This window comes from Loxodonta africana, chromosome 19, assembly GCF_030014295.1.
Source record: "Loxodonta africana isolate mLoxAfr1 chromosome 19, mLoxAfr1.hap2, whole genome shotgun sequence".
NCBI lineage: Eukaryota > Metazoa > Chordata > Mammalia > Proboscidea > Elephantidae > Loxodonta > Loxodonta africana.
The window spans coordinates 60,741,904-60,763,133 of NC_087360.1; the positions used below are offsets into that span (position 1 = coordinate 60,741,904).

The window sequence follows — 21,230 nt, forward strand, 5'->3', positions numbered from 1 at the left end:
GGGGTGGGAGGGAGGGAGGAAGACAGAGTGGTTGTTCTGGAAGCATTGAGTATCTGTTAATGGTGTTGGAAAACTTGGCAATCAATACTGGGGATGGTTGCACAACCTGATTAAAGTAATTGGTTTCACTGTATTGTACACATAAAAATATCAGATGGGTGAATGTTGCGTTGCATTTATTTTTTTACAACAGTGAAAGATAATATAAACAAACCAACATGTATTCATCCATTGCCCAGCTTCAGAAATGAAATTTTACCCAAAAGCTTTGCATTCCCCCATATGCCTCTCCCTGATTTTATTTTCCTGCTGGCTCCCCATGAGTATCAGTTTCCTAAATTTTGGAGTTGACTTTGTCTGGCTATTTATGTGGCTTTTAAAATCCAGGTGTATGCAATCACTAAATAAGGCATTGTTTAGTTTTTGTGTTTTTAAACTTGCTATACATCATACTGAATATATTCTTCTATGATCTGCTTTTCTCATTACAACGTTATGGCATTGAGATTCACACACACTGCTGTATACAGGGGTAGTTTGTTCATTTTTATAATTGTTTTGCATTTTTTCCTATGACAAGCAATATTTTTAAACATTTCAGGGTATACTCATGTCCAAGAATCTCCAAGGTATTTATAGAATACCTCATAGCAACCCTATGGAGCAGAATAGAACTGCTCCATAGTGTTTCCAAGAAGCAGCTGGTAGATTCAAACTGCTGACCTTTTGGTTAGCAGCCAAACACTTAACCACTGAGCTACCCAGGCCCCATAGACCTTAGAGAATGGAATTCTTGGGTCACAAGAATGTTTATCTTCAACATTATCAGATTATGCCAGATAGTTTTTCAAAGAGGTTACGTCCACTCACAGTGCGTAAAAGAGCCAAGAGATTTATATTTTTGCCAATACCTGGCAGTATCAGGCATTTAAATTTTTTTTTTTTACAGTGCTGTGAGTGTAAAATGTTATTTGCATTTTCCAGGTTATTAATGAAGTTGAGAATCTTTCCTATTTCTATTGATCATCCAAGTTGTCCATTCCACAAAATGTCTGTTCATGCCTATTGCCAGCTTTTCTATTTGGTCATTTTTTTTTTTTTTTTTATTGAATTTTAGGACTTCATGTACCCTGGGGGAAACCCTAGTGGCATAGTGGTTAAGTGCTACAGCTGCTACCCAAGAGTTTGGCCGTTCAAACCTGCCAGGCGCTTCTTGGAAACTCTGTGAGGCAGTTCTACTCTGTCCTATAGGGTCGCTATGAGTCGGAACTGGCTCGACAGCAGTGGGTTTGGTTTTTCTTGGTTTATGTATCCTGGGTACAAAATTTTTTCAGTTATGTGTATGCCAGGATCTCCCAGTTTCTGGCTTAGCATTTAATTTTCTTTATGACCTGTTTTAATAAACAGTGTCCTATTTTAACAAAATCAAGTTGATCATTAAAAAAAAAATCCCAATTTTATGTCTTGTTTAGGAAATTATTTCTTAGTCCAAGTAAATGAATATTTTCTCCAAAATTTTCTTCTAAAATGTTTACATTTTTGTCCTTTAGATATAAGTTCATAATCCATCTGGAGTTAATTTGTTTTTGTTTATGGTGAAAAAAGCAGATTCCATTACTTTCTTTTTTGTTAAACGTATGGATAATCAGATGACCTAGCATCAATTACTAACTAGTCAATATGTTCTCCATTAATCTAGCATCTCACCTCTGTCATATAGTATGTTTCCAGATAAACATTGGTCTTCATTTGTTGATGTAGCACAATAAAAAGTGAGAAGAAACAGCTGCAAATATCCATTAATAATCAGAGTGGGGAAATTACGAAGTATGCATCTATGAAAATTGCTAGCTGCCGAAAATGAAACGGCACACTTAAGATAAATATCCTGGGCATTAGTGAGCTGAAATGGACTGGTTTTGGCCCTTCTGAGTCCGATAATCATATGGCCTGCTATGACAGGAATGACAAATTGAAGAGGAATGGCCCCACATTCTTTGTCAAAAAGAAAATTTCGAGATCTATCTGGAAGTACAACGCTGTTCAAACCATAGTATGACAAACTGACAGAGGCGTGGTGGAGGGTTAAGAACCAAAAACCAAACCCACTGCCGTCGAGTTGATTATGACTCATAGTGGCCCTACAGGGCAGAGTAGAACTGCCCCATAGTTTCCAAGGAGTACCTGGTGGATTCGAACTGACAACATTTTTGGTTAGCGGTGGTAGCTCTTAACCACTATGCCACCAGGATTTTCACAACTCTTTCAGTGATAGGATAATATCCATACACCTACAAGGAAGACCAATTAATCGGACTATTATTCAAATTTACACATCAAACATTAACACTAAAGATGAAGAAATTGAAGATTTTTACTAATTCTTCAGAATGAAATTGATCAAACATGCAATCAAGATGCACTGATAATTACTGGTGATTGGAGTGCAAAAGTTGGGAACAAAGGAGAATCTGCTGTTGGAAAATATGACCTTGTTGATAGAAAGGACTCTGGAGATCACATGATAGAATTTTGCAAGACCAATGATATTTTCATGGGAAATACCATTTTTCAACAACATAAATGGAAACTGTACACGTGGTCCTTGCTGAATGAAATACACAAGAATCAAATCAACCACATCTGTGGAAAGAGATGACAGAGAACCTCAATATTGATAGTCAGAACAAGGCCAGGGGCTGACCGTGGAACAGGACCATTAATTGCTCATACACAAGTTCAAGTTAAAGGTGAGGAAAATTAAAACAAGTACATGAGACCCAAAGTGTAACCTTAAGTATATCCTACCTGAATTTAGAGACCATCTCAAGAATAGATCTGACACATTAACACTAATGACTAAAGACCAGATGAGTTGTGCAATGACATCAAGGACATCATACATGAAGAAAGGAAAAGGTTGTTACGAAAGAAAAGACCAAAATGAGGACCAGAGGAGACTCTGAAACTTGCTCTTGAACATAAAGTAGCTAAAGGAAATGGAAGAAATGATGAAGTAAGGAGAAGAACAGAAGATTTCAAAGGGTGGCTCAAAAAGACAAAGTAAAGTATTACAGTGAAATGTGCAAAGACCTGGAGCTAGAAAGTTAAAAGGGAAGAACATACTCAGCATTTCTCAAGCTGAAACAACTGAGAAAAATTTCAAGTCTCAAGCTGCGATATTGAAAGATTCTATGGGCAAAATATTGAATGATGCCGGAACCATCAAAAGAAGGTGGAAGGAATTCAGAGTCACTGTACCAAAAAGAATTGGTCGATGTTCAGCCATTTCAGGAGGTAGCATATGATCAAGAACTGATGGTACTGAATGAAGAAGTCCAAGCTGAACCGAAGGCATTGGTGAAAAACAAGACTCCAGGAATAGACAGAATGTCAATTGAGTTGTTTCAGCAAACAAGTGGCATGCTGGAAGCACTCACTCGTCTACGCTGAGAAATTTGAAAGACAGCCACCCGGCCAGTTGACTGGAAGAGATCTATTTTGGGGCCCATTCCAAAGAAAGGTGATCCAATGGAATGTGTAGATTATCGTACAGTATCATTAATATCTTCACTTTTTTATCATTAATATCACACACAAGTCAAATTTTGCTGAGGATCATTCAAAATGGGTTGTTGTGGCAGCATACTGACAGGAAACTGCCAGAAACTCAAGCTGGATTCAGAAGGCCACAAGGAACACTTTTAGGGATATTATTGCTGAAGTCAGATGGATCTGGGCTAAAAGCAGAGAATACCAGAAAGTTGTTTACCTCTGTTTTATTGACTCTGCAAAGGCATTCGACTGTGGATTATAACAAACTGCAGATAATATTGCAAAGAATAGGAATCCCAGAACACTTGATTGTGCGCATGCGAAACCTGTACATAGACCAAGAGGCAGCCATTTGAACAGAACAAGGGAATACTGTGTGGTTTAAAATCAGGAAAGGTCTGAGTCAGGGTTGTATCCTTTCACCATACTTATTCCATCTGTTTGTTGAGCAAATAATCCTAGAATCTGGGCTAAATGAAGAACAGGGCATCAGGATTAGAGGAAGACTCATTAACAACCTGCAATATATAGATGACACAACTTTACTTGCTGAAAGCAAAGAGGACTTGTAGCACTTACTGATGAAGATCAAAGATACAGCCTTCAGTATGTATTACACGTCAACATAAAGAAAACTAAAATCCTCACACCTGGACCAATAAGCAACATCACAATAAACGGAGAAAAGATTGAAGTTATCAAGGATTTCCTTTTACTCGGATCCACAATCAAGGCTCATGAGATCAGCAATCAAGAAATCAAATGACATATTGCACTGGGCAAATCTGCTGCAAAAGACCTCTTTAAAGTGTTAAAAAATAAAGATGTCACTTTAAGTCTGACCCACATCATGGTATTTTTAATTGCCTCATACACATGCGAAAGCTGGACAGTGAATAAGGAAGACTGAAGAAGAATTGATGTCTTTGAACTGTGGTGTTGGTGAAGAATATTGAAAGGACTGCTGGAAAACTCTGACTCGTGGTTGCAGTGAGCTGGCAAATCCCAAGATCTGCAGGGCACATGGCAGGCTGCTGACTCATGTCCCAAGAACTGGAGGTCTGAGGATGACAAGTTGAGTCAGAGGCACAATCCAGAGAGAGCTCTACCATAATATGCATATATTAAGGCATACCTTGGAGATATTATGGGTTTGGTTCCAGACCACCACAGTAAAATGAATATGGCAATAAAGTGAGTCACACGAAGTTTTTGGTTTCCCAGTGCACATAAAAGTTATGCTTATACTGTATTGTGTGTGCAATAGCATTATGTGTAAAAAACAATGTACATACCTTAATTAAAAAATACTGTATTGCTAAAAAAATTCTAACCATCATCTGAGCCTTCAGCAAGCCGCAATCTTTTGGCTGGTGGAGAGTCTTATCTCTATGTTAATGGCTGCTGACTGACCAGGGTGGTGGTTGCTGAAGTTTGGTGTGGCTGTGGCAATTTCTTAATGTAAGACAACAGTGAAGTTGGCTGCATAGATAGACTCTTCCTTTCATGAAAGATTTCTCTGTGTCATGCGATGCTGTTTGATAGCAGTTTACCCACAGTAGAACTTCTTTCAAAATTGGAGTCAGTCCTCTCAAAACCTGCCACTGCTTTATCATGGAATATTATAAATCATTTGTTGTCATTTCAACAATTTTCACAGCATCTTCACCAGGAGTAGATTCCATCTCAAGAAACCATTTCCTTTGCTCATGCATAAGAAGCAGCTCCATATCTGTTAATGTTTTATCAAGAGACTGCAGCAATCCAGTCACACATTCAGTCTCCACTTCTAATTCTAGTGTTCTTGCTATTTCCATCGCATCTGCAGTTACTTCCTCCACTGAAGTCTTGAGCCCCTCAAAGTCATCCATGATGGTTGGAATCAACTTCTTCCAAGCTCTTGTTAATGTTGATATTTCGATCTCCTCCCTTATTCATGAATGTTCTTAATGGCACCTAGAATAGTGAATCCTTTCCAGAAGGTTTCAATTTGCTTTGCCTAGATCCATCAGGGAAATCACATTCTCTGGCAGCTATAGCCTTGCAAAAGGTAATTCTTAAATAATAAGACTTCAAAGTTGAAATTACTCCTTGATACATGGGCTGCAGCATGGAGTTTTGTTAGCAGATATGAAAACAACATTAATCTACTTGTACACCTCCATCAGAGCTCTTGGGTGACCAGACACATTGTCGATGAGCAGTGATATTTTCAAAGGAATCTTTTTTTCTGAGCAATAGGTTTCAACAGTGGGCTTAAAATATTCAGTAAACCATGTTGTAAGCAGATATGCTGTCATCCAGGCTTTGTTGTTTCATTTATAGAGCACAGGTAGAGTAGATTTAGAATAATTCTTAAAGGCCCTGGGATTTTCAGAATGGTAAATGACCATTGGCTTCAATTTAAAGTCACCAGCTGCATTAGCCCCTAGCAAGAAAGCCAGCCTGTCCTTTGAAGCTTTGAAGCCAGGCATTGACTTCTCCTCTGTAGCTATGAAAATCCTAGATGGTGTCTTCTTCCAATAGAAGGCTGTTTCATCTACATTAAAAATCTGTTGTTTAGTGTAGCCAGCTCCATCAATTATCTTAGCTAGATCTTCTGGATAAATTGCTGTAGCTTCTACAACAGCGCTTGCTACTTCATCCTGCACTTTCATGTTATGGAGATGGCTTCTTTCCTTAAATCTCATGAACCAGCCTCTGCTGGCTTCAAACTTTTCTTCTGCAGCTTCCTCACCTCTCTCAGACTTCACAGAATTTAAAAGAATTAGGCCCTTGCTCTGGATTAGGTTTAGGCTTAAAGAAATATTGTGGCTGGTTTGATCTTCTATCCAGACCACTCAAACTTTCTCTAATCAGCAATAAAACTATTTCAGTTTCTTGTCATTCATGTGTTCACTGGAGTAGCACTTTTAATTTCCTTCAACAACGTTTACTTTGTGTTCACAACTTGGCTAACTGTTTGGTGCAAGAGGCCTAGCTTTCAGCCTATCTTGGCTTTCAACATGCCTTCCTCACTAAGCTTCATCATTTCTAGCTTTTGATTTAAAGCGAGAGACATGTGACTCTTCCTTTTGCTTGAACAATTAGAGGCCATCTTAGGGTTATTCATCGGCCTCATTTCAATATTATTGTGTTTTAGGGGTTAGGAAGGCCCAAGGAGAGGGAGAGACAGAGGAAAGGTCAGTTGGTGGAGCAGTAAGAACACACACAACGTTTATTCATTAAGTTCCCTGTCTTATATGGGCATGGTTCCTGGTACCCCGAAACAATTACAATAGTAACACCAATGTTCACTAATCACAAATCACCATAACGGATACAATAATAATGAAAAATTTGAGATATTGTCAGGATTAACAAAATGTGACGCAAAGACATGAACTGAGCTCATGCTGTTGAAAAAATGGTGCCGATAGTGTTGCTTGATGTAGGTTTGCCACAAACCTTCAATTTGTAAAAAAAAAAACGGTATCTGTGAAATGCGATAAACTGAAGCACAATAAACCAAAGTATGCCCGTATATTGGATGCAGGCCACACCTTCAAGGAAACTGATTCTTTTTCAACTGATTGGCTCCTCCCATCAGATTACAAAATGGAGGATGATTGCATAATACTTGCCAAACCACTGAGAAACATGGCCTAGCCAAGTTGACACATAACTTCAACCATCACACTGGAAGATGTGAGTGGATGGATATAATTTAATGATCAAGTTTTCTTCCAGGACATGGGTAGGTAGATTGGGGCTAAGAGAAGGTCCTTGGCCTGGAAGTACTCTATGATGAAAGCTTTAAATGAACTTATTTTGTTGTCTTTGCCAAGTAAAGGACTCTGGAAGACAAATGCTTTATTCTATGGGTGATTCTGGAAGCCATTATATTTACTTTTCACCACTAATTTCCAGTAGATTCACTGATTCAGTCTTTGGTAGTGAAGTCCAAAGGTTGTTGTATCTACTTAGATGTTTTATAAGTAATTAGAAGTAAGGAGAGAAGCCAAGAGTGTCAAGATGTTGATTTCACTGCTGTGCCATTTCTCCAATGCCCATCTGTTCAGGGGCCAGAAGTTATCCGGAACACTCCTTGTATTGTCTCATTGATATCTAATATATGAGAATTCCCAATTCAACAAATTCTTCACTTCACTTACGGCAGTTTAATAAAATGAAGCCTGGGGGAAATCTAGTGCAAAGACCCATGATGAAACCAGGGTAAACCTACTCAGAGGCAGAGGAACACTGATCATGTGACATGGAATGACTATTCTGAGAATTTTCATGTTGGTTCTTCCCCAGAGAGATCTTCCTGTCAAGAGTCACAAACTGAACACTAAATGTCCTTCTTCCAACTGTCCCAACTCCCTCTAGCTATTATTCCTTGTTATTCACGGAAGTCTTCTTTTGTTTTGGTTGAATGCTTGACGTAGGCACTATAGACCTAGTTGTAGGTCTGTTACGATTTGGTCAATATGGTCCAAAAATCAGAGCCCTGGTGGCACAGTGGTTAAGAGCTATGGCTGCTAACCAAAAGGTCAGCAGTTCAAATCCATCAGCTGTGCTTTGGAAATTCTGTGGGGTTGTTCTACTCTGTCCCATAGAGTCTCTACAAGTTGGAATCGACTCAATGGCAATGAGTTTTGGTGGCCCAAAAATTATTAAAGTTTTTAATACCCTTGTTGGCACTGTCCCTGTTTTCCTACACTTACAGATGTTTAAAAAAAATTTTTTTCTTCTACTTTTTAGGTTTCTTTGATCATGTCAGTGAGACATTTTATGCAGCAGGAAAGAAAATTGTTGAGCTTAGTTTGCCATCTTCATAAACATTAAAGAGTCTCTTATTCATATTTTATACTATGTCTAATCTTTATTTTTACAGGTAGTAGGCATTCAATAAATACTTCTAAATAAATTTGTACTTGTAGATATTAAACAAGAATAAGTTAGAGAAGGAGAATTTTCGAGGGTGAAAAATCTTCTTCTACCTCTGAAATCACATGCCACTCCAAATTTTTGAAGTTGAGACAGAGAAGAAAATAGAAGGAAGTAATAAACATATACTAAATGCTGTCATAGAGCAAGAGCAAAATATGTGATTAATATGTGTCAGGCGTTGTCTTGTGGAGTATCTGGAAAGTTTAGGGAAACAAAGTTTAGGGAAATAAGAATGGCTCATTTCAGAAGTCATCTAGTCCTCACAACAACTCTATAAGGATAGAATTTCTCCCATCTTACAAATAAAGAAAGAGGAATTCAGGAGATTAAGTAACCTTCTCAAGATTCTACAGGTACTAAGTGATAAAACCAAGATTCAAATCCAGGTCTTCCTGAATCAAAATCTTTGTTAGTCCCGTAACACCTTATTATTCCTTGTGGGGACAATGGCAGTTCTTCCAGAGCCAGGAAGTTTCACCATTAGTTACTATTCTTGGGGGAAAGTGCTCGTCTTTTTTACAGGGTTATCAAATTTTCGTGCAGAACCCATGGCTAACCCTGAGTTTGATTCAATTGCTGTAGGAGGCCCATGCTATAACCAGGGTAAACCCACTCAGAGGCAGAGGAGCACTAATCATGGAACTACTACCCTGAGAATTTTCATGCTTGTTCTTCCCCAAATAGATCTTCCCGTGAGCCTGCCTACTATTTCCAGCCAGATTGTTTTCCTCGTATAAACAAACATTTGCTGAGTGGCTAATACGTGCCAGATATTTTTTTGTGTAGTCTCCGGAAACTTTGAGGGAAATATTTGTACCTTATCAGGGTGGAGTCATTTTGCTATTCAGGTAGGGTGAGATAGATTTGTTGATAAGTTAAGAGGAATGACAAGTTTATCTAGGCTCGTTGACTCACTTCTCCAATACTGAGAAAGAAAAGTGGTGTAAGGATGAAAAAAGCATGATGAGAGGGGGCAAAAGATTTCCAGTGTGGCATGTAAAGAGCTTGGAAGTCACTGTTACCATCCTCACAACAAGAAAAAAGAGTTAAAAACTGAAAATAAACAACTCTTGTTTTTTTCTTAGATCCATCCAGAGAACTGAGGGCACAGGCCAAACCACTGCCTGAAAATTGGAGAGACAGATAGGCTGGTACAGAATTATTACTTCCCAGCTGCCACTGGACCCAGCATCAGGTAGGAAAACTTAAAGAGTAATTGACTAACCCCTGGAGACTTAGTATGCACTAGCTTCAGAAATTAAAAACTCCTGGAGACCCAGCCTTAGGGTGGGGTCCCCACATTTTTATGAGTTTTACTTCCAGGGCCCGCACCAGGATCTTTGTGTGAAATCTGAAGAAAAATCCCTTCATGCTTCTGGCAGGAATAGGGGAAAAATAACCATTGAAATAGTGCTCTGTTCTTAACAACATCCTGCCTTCAAGGGAAACTACTTTGTTGCTTTACCAGAGCTAAAACCAAAAAACCAAACCCATTGCCCTGGAGCTGATTGTGACTCATAGTTACCCTGTAAGACAGAGTAGAAATGCCCCATAGAGTTTCCTAGGAGTATCTGGTGGATTCAAACTGCTGACCTTGTGGTTAGCAGCTGTAGTATTTAACCATTATACCACCAGGGCTTTCTACCAGAGTTGGGCATTGTAAATCACACACACACACACACACAAAACAAACCCTTTGCCATCCAGTCAATTCTGACTAGCCAGTGTGAAAGAAGGGAAATATCCAACTCCAGCCTCCTCTAGACTTCCTTTTCAACCTAAGGGGTTAAAATATTAAAAAGCTGAGAAGTATTTGTGGAAGTCATAAACAAGAAGAGCAGGCTCACTAAAAAACTAAGACCTAATCATAACGATTATACACCACCTCCCCTCTTCCTATATTTTACCACTATATTAATATTAACAGGGCTTTGAAGGGTATTACAATTGAAAGAACCTCAGTTCCTTTTACTGCATACATCATATCCAGCTTTTAAAACAAAAAAATTGCTAGGCGTAGTAAAAGGCAAAAAAAAAAAAAAAAAAAAACTTGGTGTGAACATACAGGGCAAGTGTTAGAACCAAATTCAGATGTATCAGAGGTTTTTCAATTATCAGACCAGGAACTTAAAATAACTGATTAATATGCTAAGGGTTCTAATGGAAAAAGTAGACAGCGTGCAGAAACAAATGGGTAATATAAGCAGAAAGAGAGAAACTCTAAGAAATAATCAAAATAAAATGCTAGAAATCAAAAAGACTGTAACAAAAATGAAAAATGAGCTTTTCAGTAGACTGGACATGGTCAAGGAAAGAATCAGTGATTTTGAAGATATGTCAATAGAAACTTCTCAAAATGAAAAGAAAAAAGACTGAAGAAAAAATAGAAGACAGAATATCCAAGACTCTGGGACAATTACAAAAGGTGTAAAGTATACAAAATGGGAATACTAGAAGGAGAAGAAAGAGGAAGGAACAGAAGAAATATTTGAAGAAATAGTGGCTAAGAACTTTTCAAAATTAATGACAGACAGCAAACTACAGATCCTTGAAGCTTAGGGAACAACAACCAGGAAAAAAAAAAAAAAAACCAGGATAAATACTAAAATATCTACACCTAGTCATATCATCCCCAGGCATCTGGAAGTTTGTCGTACTTTGATGGCTTGCTTGTTGCTGGAAGCTATGCTACTGGTATTTCAAATACCAGCAGGGCCACCCATGGTGGACAGGTTTCAGCTGAGCTTTCGGACTAAGACAGACTAGGAAGAAGGACCTGGTGTTCTACTTCTGAAAAAAATTCGCCAGTAAAAACATTATGAATAGCAGCAAAACATTATCTGATACAGTGCCAGAAGATGAGCCTTTCAGGTTGGAAGGTACTCAAGGAGAGTCGATCTTAATGACATGCATGGAGTAAAGTTATCATGATCTTCATTATTGATGTAGTACAACTGGAAATGAGAAGAAAGAAATTATATTATAATTTCATTATTATATTATATTATAACATCATTAAATTATAACATCATTATTATATTAATGCCTGCAAGCATCCATTAATAATTGGAATGTGGACTCTACGAAGTATGAATCTAAGAAAACTGGAAGTGGTAAAGATGAAATGGAAAACTTGAAGATAGATATCCTAGGTATTAGTAAGCTGAAATGAACTGGTATTGGCCATTTCGAAATGGACAATCATATGGTCTACTAAGCCAGGAATGACAACTTGAGGGGGAACAGTATCACATTCATTGTCAGAAAGAATATTTCTAAATCTATCCTGAAGTACAATGCTGTCAGTGATAGGATAATACTCATACCCCAACAAGGAAGAAAAAGTAATACTACTATTATTCAAATTGACACACTAGCCCCTAATGTCAAAGATGAAGAAATCGAAGTTTTTTTTTTTAATTGTACTTTAGATGAAGGTTTACAGAACAAACTAGTTTTTCATCAAACAGTTAGTATACACATTGTTTTATGACATTGGCTAACAACCCCACAACATGTCAACACTCTCCCTTCTAAACCTTAGGTTCCCTATTACCAGCTTTCTAGCCTTCTAGCCTTGCCCCCTTTAGTCTTGTTTTGTTTTATGGGCCTGTCCACTCTTTGGCTGAAGGGTGAACCTCAAGAGTGACTTCGTTACTGAGCTGACAGGGTGTCCTAGGGCCATACTCTCAGGGTTTCTCCAGTCTCTGTCAGGCCAGAAAGTCTGGTCTTTCTTTCTGAGCTAGAATTTTGTTCTACATTTTTCTCCAGCTCTGTCTTGGACCCTCCATTGTGATCCCTTTCGAGTAGTCAGTGGTGGTAGCCGGTCACCATCTCGTTGTACCGGACTCAGTCTGGTGGAGGCCGTGGCAGATGTAGTCCGTTAGTCCTTTGGACTAATCTTTCCCTTGTATCTTTAGTTTTCTTCATTCTTCCTTGCTCTTGAAGGGGCGAGACCAGTGGCACATCTTAGATGGCCACTCACAAGCTTTTAAGACCCCAGACACTACTTACCAAAGTAGAATGTAGAACATTTTCTTTATAAACTATGTTATGCCAATTGAGCTACATGTTCCTCCAGACCACAGTCCCCACAGCCCTCAGCCCAGCAATTTGGTCCTTCAGGGAGTTTGGATGTATCTTTGGAGCTTCCATGACCTTAGCTTGTACAAGTTGTGCTGGCTTCCCCCGTATTGTGTACTGTCTTACTGTTCACCAAAGCTACCACTTATCTATTGCGTATTTAGTGTTTTTCCATCCCCACCCCTCCCATCCCTCATAACCATGAAAGATTGTTTCTTTTTGTGTGTAAATCTTTTCATGAGCTTTTAAGGTAGTGGTCTTATGCAATATTTGTCCTTTTGTGATTGACTTATTTCACTCAGCATAATGCCCTCCAGATTCATCCATGTTACAAGATGTTTCAAAAATTGAAGATTTTTACCAACTACAGCAGTCTGAAATGGATCAAAAATGTCATTAAGAGGCATTGATAGTTACTGGTAATTAGAATGCAAAAGTTGGAAACAAAGAAGCAGGAAAAGCAGTTGGAAAATACAGCCTTGGTGATAGAAATGATGCTGGAGGTAGTATAATAAAATTTTGCAAAACCAATGGCTTCTTCATTGCAAATATCTTTTTTTGATAACATAACAGCGACTATACACATGGACCTCACCAGATGGAATACACAGGAATCAAATAGACCATATCTGTGTAAAGAGACATTGGAGAAGTTCAATATCATCAGTAGAACAAGGCCAGGGGCTGACTATGGAACAGATCATCAATTGCTCATATGCAAGTTCAAGTTGACTGAAGAAAATTAGAACAAGTCCATGAGAGCCAAAGTATGATCTTGATTATACTCAACCTGAATTTAGAGACCAACTCAAGAACAGATTTGACAAATTGAACACTAATTACCAAAGACCAGACCAGTTGTGGAATGACATCAAGGACATCAGACATCAAAAAAAGCAAGAAGTCATTAAAAAGAAAGGAAAGAAAGAAAAGATGAAAATGCATGTGAGAAGACACTCTGAAACTGCTCTTGAACATAGAGTAGCTAAAAAAAATGGAACACACGAAGAACTAAAAGAGCTGAACAGAAGATTTCGAAGGGTGGCTCCAGAAGACAAAGTAAACAATTATAATGAAATGTGCTAAGACCTGAAGTTAGAAAACCAAAACGGAAGAACATGCTCAGCATTTCTCAAGCTGAACAAAATGAAGAAAAAATTCAAACCTCGAGTTGCAATATTGAATAATTTTATTAAACAATTCAGGAAGCATTAAAAAAAAAAAAAATGAAGGAATATGCAGAGTCACTGTACCAAAAACAATTGGTCAATGTTCAACATTTCAGTAGGTAGTACATAATCAAGAACCGATGGTACTGAAGGAAGAAGTCCAAGCTGCACTGCAGGCATTGGTAAAAAACAAGGCTACAGGAATTGACAAACACCAATTGATATGTTTCAACAAACAGATGCAGCACTGGAAGTGCTCATTCTTCTATGACAAGAAATTTGGAAGACAGCTACTTGGCCAACTGAATGGAAGAGATCCATATTTACGCCTACCCCAAGAAAACTGATCCAACAGAATGTGGAAATTATTGAGCAATAACATCAATATCCCACACAAGTAAAATTTTGCTGAAGATCATTCAAAAGTAATTGCAGCAGTACCTCAGTAGGAAACTGCCAGAAATTCAAGCTGGTTTCAGAAGTGGATGTGGAATGAGGGATATCATTGCTCATGTCAGATGAATCTTGGCTGAAAGCAGGGAATGCCAGAAAGATGTTTACCTGTGTTTTTGTGACTATGCAAAGGAATTCTTCTGTGTGGGTCATAACAAGTTGTGGATAATATTGAGAAGAATGGGACTTCCAGAACACTTAACTGTGCTCATGAGGAACCTGTACATAGATAATGAGGCAGTTGTTCAGACACAACAACGGGATACTGATTGGTTTAAAGTCAGGAAAGATGTATGTCAGGGTTGTATACTTTCACCATACTTATTCAGTCTTTATGCTGAGCAAATAATCTGAGAATCTGGACTATATGAAGAATAACAGGACATCAGAATTGGAGAAAGGCTCATTAACAACCTGTGTTATGCAGATGACACAACTTTGCTTGCTGAAAGTGAGGGTGAATTGAAGCACTTACTGATGAAGACCAAAGACCATAGCCTTGAGTATGTACACACTTCAACATAAAGAAAACAAAAATCCTCAAAACTGGATCATTAAGCAACATCATGACATCAAGGATTTCACTTTTCTTGGATTTGCAATTAATGCCCATGGAAGCAGCAGTCAAGAAATCAAAGGATGCATTGCATTGGGCAAATCTGATGTCAAAGACCTCTTTAAAGTATTAAAAAGCAAAGATGTTACTTTAAGGACTAAGGTGTGCCTGACCCAAGACATGGAGTTTTTAATCACCTCATATGCATGCAAAAGCTGGGCAATGAAAAAGGAAGATCAAAGAAGAGTTGATATTTTTCAGTTGTGGTGTTGGCGAAGAATATTGTACATACCATGGACTTCCGGAAGAATGAACAGATCTATCCTGAAGAAGTACAGTTAGAATGCTCATTAGAAGAAGCAAGGATGGTGAGACTTCATCTCATGGTCTTTGGACTTGTCTTCAGAAGGGACCAGTCCCTGGAGAAGGACATCATGCTTGGTAAAGTAGAGGGTCAGCAAAAAAGCGAAAGGCCCTTTGTGAGATTAATTGATGCAGTGGCTGCAACAGTGGGCTCAAACATAACAGTGATTGTGAGGATGGGCAGGACCGGGCGGTGTTTTGTTCCGTTGTACATAGGGCTGCTATCAGTTGAAACAGACTCAGTGGAACCTAACAACAACAGTCATTTCATGTTCAATCTGTAGTAAATCGAAGACAAAGATTAAGTCTTGAAAGAAGCTGGGATGGGAAGGGAGGGGAGACATCTTACCTATAAAGGAAGAATGATAAGAATTAAGTTAGATATCTCTTCAGAAGCCATGGGAACAAGTGAGTAAAGTGAAATGCTTAAAGTGTTGAAGAAAAGAGAAAAAAAAAAAAAACCTAAAATTCAGTACACATCAAAATTATCCTTCTAAAGTGAAGAAGAAATAAAGCCCTCCTCAAAAAAAAAAAGTGAAGAAGAAATAAAGCCCTCCTCAGAAGAGCAAAAATTTAGAGAATCTGTCTTCACTAGACTATCCTTGCAAGGAAGGTTAAAAGAAGTTCTTTAGAGAGCAGAAAAATGGTACAGGTCAGAAGCTTACATCTGTGTAAAGAAAGGAAGAGAATTCAAAACGGAATAAATGAAGGTAACATACAATCTTTTATTTTTTTCTTATTCTTAACAAGTGATCCCAGGGCACTGAAAGGATAAAAAAGGAATTACCATGAACAACTCTATGCCTACAAATTTGATAAGTTAAATGAAACAAACCAATTCCTTGAAAGACACAACTTACTAAAACCTACTTGAGGAAAAATGGATACTCTGAATAGGCCTGTACCTATTTAAAACATTGAATCAACAATTAATAATCTTCCAAAACCCAAAGCTCCAAGCCCAAATGATTTCTTGGGTGAATTCTACCAAACATTTATACAAGAATTAACATCAATCTTTCTCAAACTCTTCTATGCGGCCAGTGTTACCCTAATAGCAAAACCAAAGACATATCTAGGAAGCAAACGTACAAACTAATATGTCTCATGAATGTAAATGCAAAGTCCTCAGATAAATATTAATGAATCAAATCCAACAAAGTAGAAAAAAACTATACACTATGACCCAATGTAATTTGTTCAGGTACGCAATTCTGGTTTAATTTTCACAAAGCATTGATGTAATTCATCATACCAACAGACTAAAGAAGAAAAGTTATACGATCATATCAATAGATGCAGAAAAAGTGTTTGAAAAAATTCAACACCTATTCATGATAAAAATTCTCAGAAACCAGGAATAGTGGGGAAATTTCTCAAATTCATAAAGCACATCTACAAAAAACCTACAACTAATATCGTATTTAATGGGGAGAAACTACATATTTTCCTCCTAAGATTGGAACAAGACAAGAATGACCCCTCTCACCACTCCTATTCAACATCATACTGGAAGTCCTAACTAATGCAATTAGGTAATAAAAGCAAATAAAATATTTACAAATTGGGAAGGAAGAAGTAAAACTGCTTTTGTTCACAGTTGTTATGACTGTCTATGTAGAAAAATACCAAAGTATTGGCAAAAAAAACTACTGGAACTAATAAGTGATCACGACAAGATTGTAGCATAAAAAGCATACTAGGTTAATATACAATAATCAATTGATTTCCTATATACCAGCAATAAACAGTTGGAATTTGAAAGTAAAAACCCAATATGATTTACATTAAAGAACTCACTACTCACTGCCATCGAGTCGATTCCTACTCATAGGAATACTTATTAAATACTTAGATATAAATCTAACAAAATATATACAAGATATATTTAAGGAAAACTACAAAACTCTGATGAAGGAAATTAAAGATCTAAATAAATTTTTTTATGGATAACAAGACTTACTATTAAGATGTCAGTTTTTCCCGGCTTGATCTATATACATCCAATGCAATCTCAATCAAAATCCCAGCAAGTTATTTTTTGGATATCAACAAGCTGATTATAAAGTTTATATGGAAAGGCCAAAGATTTATACTAGCCAACATAATACTGAAGAAGAACGGAGCTGGAGGGCCGACACAACCCAACTTATTAAAAATCAAACCCATGGCCATAGAGTCAATTCCAACTCATAGTGGCCCTATAAGACAGAGTAGAACTGCCCCAGAGGGTTTCCAAGGAGCAGCTGGCAGATTGGAACTGTCAACCTTTTGGTTAGCAGCTGAATTCTTAACCGCTACACCACCAGAGTTTCCAATTATGTATACAGATATATATGTTTTTAAAGATATACCTTGTTCACATGAGCTCGAAGCTGACGACTCTCAATCAAGTGAGGAAGTTTGTTGGCAATTTCCATCCAAGGCTTATAATGATCTGGAAGTTCTTTCTGCATTTGAAATAGAAACATATCAGTATTTTAAGCCTCTCTAGGAAAATGGCTACAGAGAGAAGCTGCTTTCAGATTTCAGTTTTCAGACAGAATTCAAGTCAATTCAGTTCTACAAACATTAACCGAGAATTCGTTATATGGTAGGCACTGCAGATACACAGATTAGTAAAATATAGTCCTTGTCCTAAAGGAGAGGGAGAAACATGTAGTCAGACATATTCCAATGCAGTATAATATGTTCAATTACTGATGTGTGTGTGCACTAAGAATTTGTAAAGAGGAAGAAGTGGTTAATTGTGTTAGCTGTTGTGGGGGAATTGAAGGAATGATGGCGTAGCGGTTAAGAGCTACGGCTGCTAGCCAGCCCGAAAGTTGGCAGTTTGAATTCACCAGGCACTCCTTGGAAACTCTATCGGGCAGTTCTATTCCATCCTATAGGGTTGCTATGAGTCAGAATCAACTCTACAACAACTGGTTTTGCTTTTTTTTTTTTTTTATTATTCATAGGAAGATGACAGTTCAGCTTGGTTTCAGACTCTGAAAATGGCTTTCTAGGTGGAAAGTTGAAGAAGGAAATGCAATAAAGGCAGAGGCAATAAACGGCAGGTTTAAACAGAGGCAAGTGTGTTTCTTGGGGCTACGAATGGATCAGTGCACTAGTATCTAAAGCTCAGTAGAAAGCATGATGGACAATAAGGCTAGGACGTTAGCATTCAGATCAAAATATGCTTTGTATAGAATAAAAAGACTTTCCATTTTATGGAAGTTGGTGACATGGTTTGATTTGAATTTTAAGAAGATAATTTTGGCTGTAGAATTTTAGGGTATTGAGTTAGATTCTGAAGCCTTTGAAATAGTGTTCATGGCCTAAATTTGGGAAATGGCAGTGAATACGGAGAGGAGTGAGCATGTATTCAGAGCTATTTGGAAAGTAGAATAGAAATGATGGCATGATTAAATCTTGGGGAGGAAGAGTTCAGGCAAGATGATTTCTACCCTAAATGATGCCTTTTGTGTGCCCACGCTGAGCTGATGCAGCCCCTTGGTTTAGCCAAGTAGAACGTAGGCTGAATTTCAGAAACTCCAGCATCATTCCCATTGGCTGGCAAACTACACCTGCTTTTTTAAAGTTTCATTGGAATACAGCCACACTTACTTGTTTACACATTTTCTATGGCTGCTTTTGTGCTACAATGGCAGAGTTGAGTAGTTATATCATAGACACCATATGGACTACAAAGCTTAAAGTATTTACTGTCTGGGCCTTTACAGAAAAAAATCTTCCATCCCCTGACTCCTTATTTAGTGTGCAACCTGCACCAATGAATGTTGTGCCACCCAGACTTATGGATTAGATGACAGGATGAATCAGAGGGAATACAAACTGAAACAGAAATGCTGGTTGTAGGCAAAAAGTGGGTTTCAAGATAATGAATTTATTTTTAAATGTATCGAGCTTAAAATATCTGTGGAATGTTGGTGAGTAGTGTCTGGGGTCTTAAAAGCCTGTGAGTGGCCATGTAGGATACTCCACTGGCCTCACTCTGTCAGGAACAAGGAGGAATGAAGAAAACTAAAGATACAAGGAAAAGATTAGTCCAAAGTACATCTACCATGGCCTGCACCAGACTGAGTCCAGTACAACAAGATGGTGCCCAGCTACCACTACAGACTACTCTGAAAGGGCTCACAATAGAGGGTCCAGGACAGAGCTGGAGAAAAATGAAGAACAAAATTCTAACTCAAAAAGAAAGACCAGACATGATAGCCTGACGGAGACTGGAGAAACCCCAAGAGTATGGCCCCCAGACACCCTTTTTGGCTCAGTAATGAAGTCACTCCTGAGGCTCACCCTTCAGCCAAAGATTGGACAGGCTCATAAAACAAAATGAGGCTGAAGAGGCATACTAGTAGTCCAAGGGCAAGGACTAGAAGGCAGGAGGGAACAGAAAAGATGGCAATGGGGAACCCAAGGTTGAGAACGGAGAGTGTTGGCATGTTGTGGGGTTGTTAACTAATGTCATAAAACAATGTGTGTACTACCAGTTTGTTCTATAAACTTTCATCTGAAGTACAGTTAAAGAAAAATACCTGTGGAACGTAAAGATATGGCTGTGTACTGGACAGTTGGATACACAGGTTGAAGGTCAGGAGAGAATTCAGATTAGAAATATGTAACTGGGAAGTATAACTGTAGTGAAAAGCCCCACGTTGTGGTTAAAATCACAACAGTGCATGAGGTCATTCAGAAGAATAAGTGAAGCAAAACGAGAAGAAAGTCTAGATTGGGACACTGGGGAATATTTATAAGGAAGACAGAGGCATTGAAACCAGCAATACAGATCAGAAAGGCATTTGCAGAAGTTCAAATAACAAAAAGAGACTGATCTCATAGAAGGATTTCACAGAAGTAAGGAATCATCAGAAGGTGAAATGCATCATTAGATTGTCCCCTTTCAAAGAAAGAAGTAGAAAGTCACTACAATACATCAGTTTCTTCTATATACATAGCTTAAAATTTTAGGTCAAGGTCATGGAATCAAGGCTCAAATTCAAGTGTGTTGAGGAAGAAAACGGGAACAGAAAATGTAATGACATCTTTTTTTTCCCCCAAAGTTTTTTTACAAGGGAAGTTGAGCCATAAGGTTTTAGTAAAGCAAGAACTTGCATTTGGGAGCTCTCTGCATTTAAGAACGAGAAACCTGAGCAGTTTATGGTTTGTTATTGCAAGAGACATTGAGAGAGAGAGAGAGACTGAAAATAAAGGAGAGAAAGGAGTAATTGATGTCAACAGGTCATGGAGGAACGAAAAGAAGACCGTTAAGAACCCAAGGAAGGGTCTGGTCTTGAAGTGGTAGAAGGAGAATATGGATTTGTAGAGAGTTCTCTTTTCATGGTCTCAATTTCTCAGCAAACGTGAGTAAAGATCAGGTTTATGACTTGAGGAAAGTGATACTTGTTGAAATAATGATAGAGCAGAAAGGAACAGGAAATGCGCCATAAACAAAGAAAAATAACGTGAGGACCCAGGGAAGTTTGAAAACCATAAATTTGGAGAGGTATAAATCTACAAGTTACCCTAAGTCATTTGTTGGAGGCCCTCTATCCCTCAGAATCTAAGACAAATGTGGGGTCAAGCTGCTAATTAGTTCGTAATATGGGTCCACCCAACATCCCATTCACAATTTCTGAAAATTACAGGCTTTGTTTAATCTTATCTTTTCTTTGACCCTGAATCATTTAAAAAAAAATTTTTTTTTTCACACCCTTTACTAGCTTTTGCAGAAATTCTGGTGGCATAATGGTTAAGAGTTACATCTCCTAACCAAAAGGTTGGCAGTTTGAATTCATCAGGAGCTCCTGGGAAACTCTATGGAGCAGTTCTAATCTGTCTATAGGGTCCCTATAAGTCAGCACTGACTCAATAGCAAGGGGTTGGGTTTTTTTGGGGGGGGGCGGGGGTACTAGCTTTTATAACAAACCAAATTATACCAACCAGATCATATTTTTGGATTTTTACTACAGATTTGAGTGTTGATAGGAAGGTAATCACATCACGTAGTCTTCCTCATTTATTCCACAGGTTCAGGAGAGAGAGCCTACATCTCTGTTCCCACTGTTTTTCTCTCAGGAAGGTCATTTTGCCTTCTGGGGAAAACATTT

At 38.1% G+C, this 21,230-nt stretch overlaps 1 protein-coding gene across 3 annotated transcripts in view; it reads right to left on the bottom strand.

The window, feature by feature from the left end:
* Positions 1-21,230, bottom strand: part of IDO2 (indoleamine 2,3-dioxygenase 2) — a 113,487-nt gene that overhangs the window by 53,133 nt on the left and 39,124 nt on the right. For all 3 annotated transcript variants that reach the window (XM_010592549.3, XM_064272791.1, XM_064272790.1), the window contains exon 2: positions 17,469-17,564. In XM_010592549.3, coding sequence (XP_010590851.1) covers positions 17,469-17,564 — 96 coding nt within the window. The remainder of the gene's footprint in view (positions 1-17,468; positions 17,565-21,230) is intronic.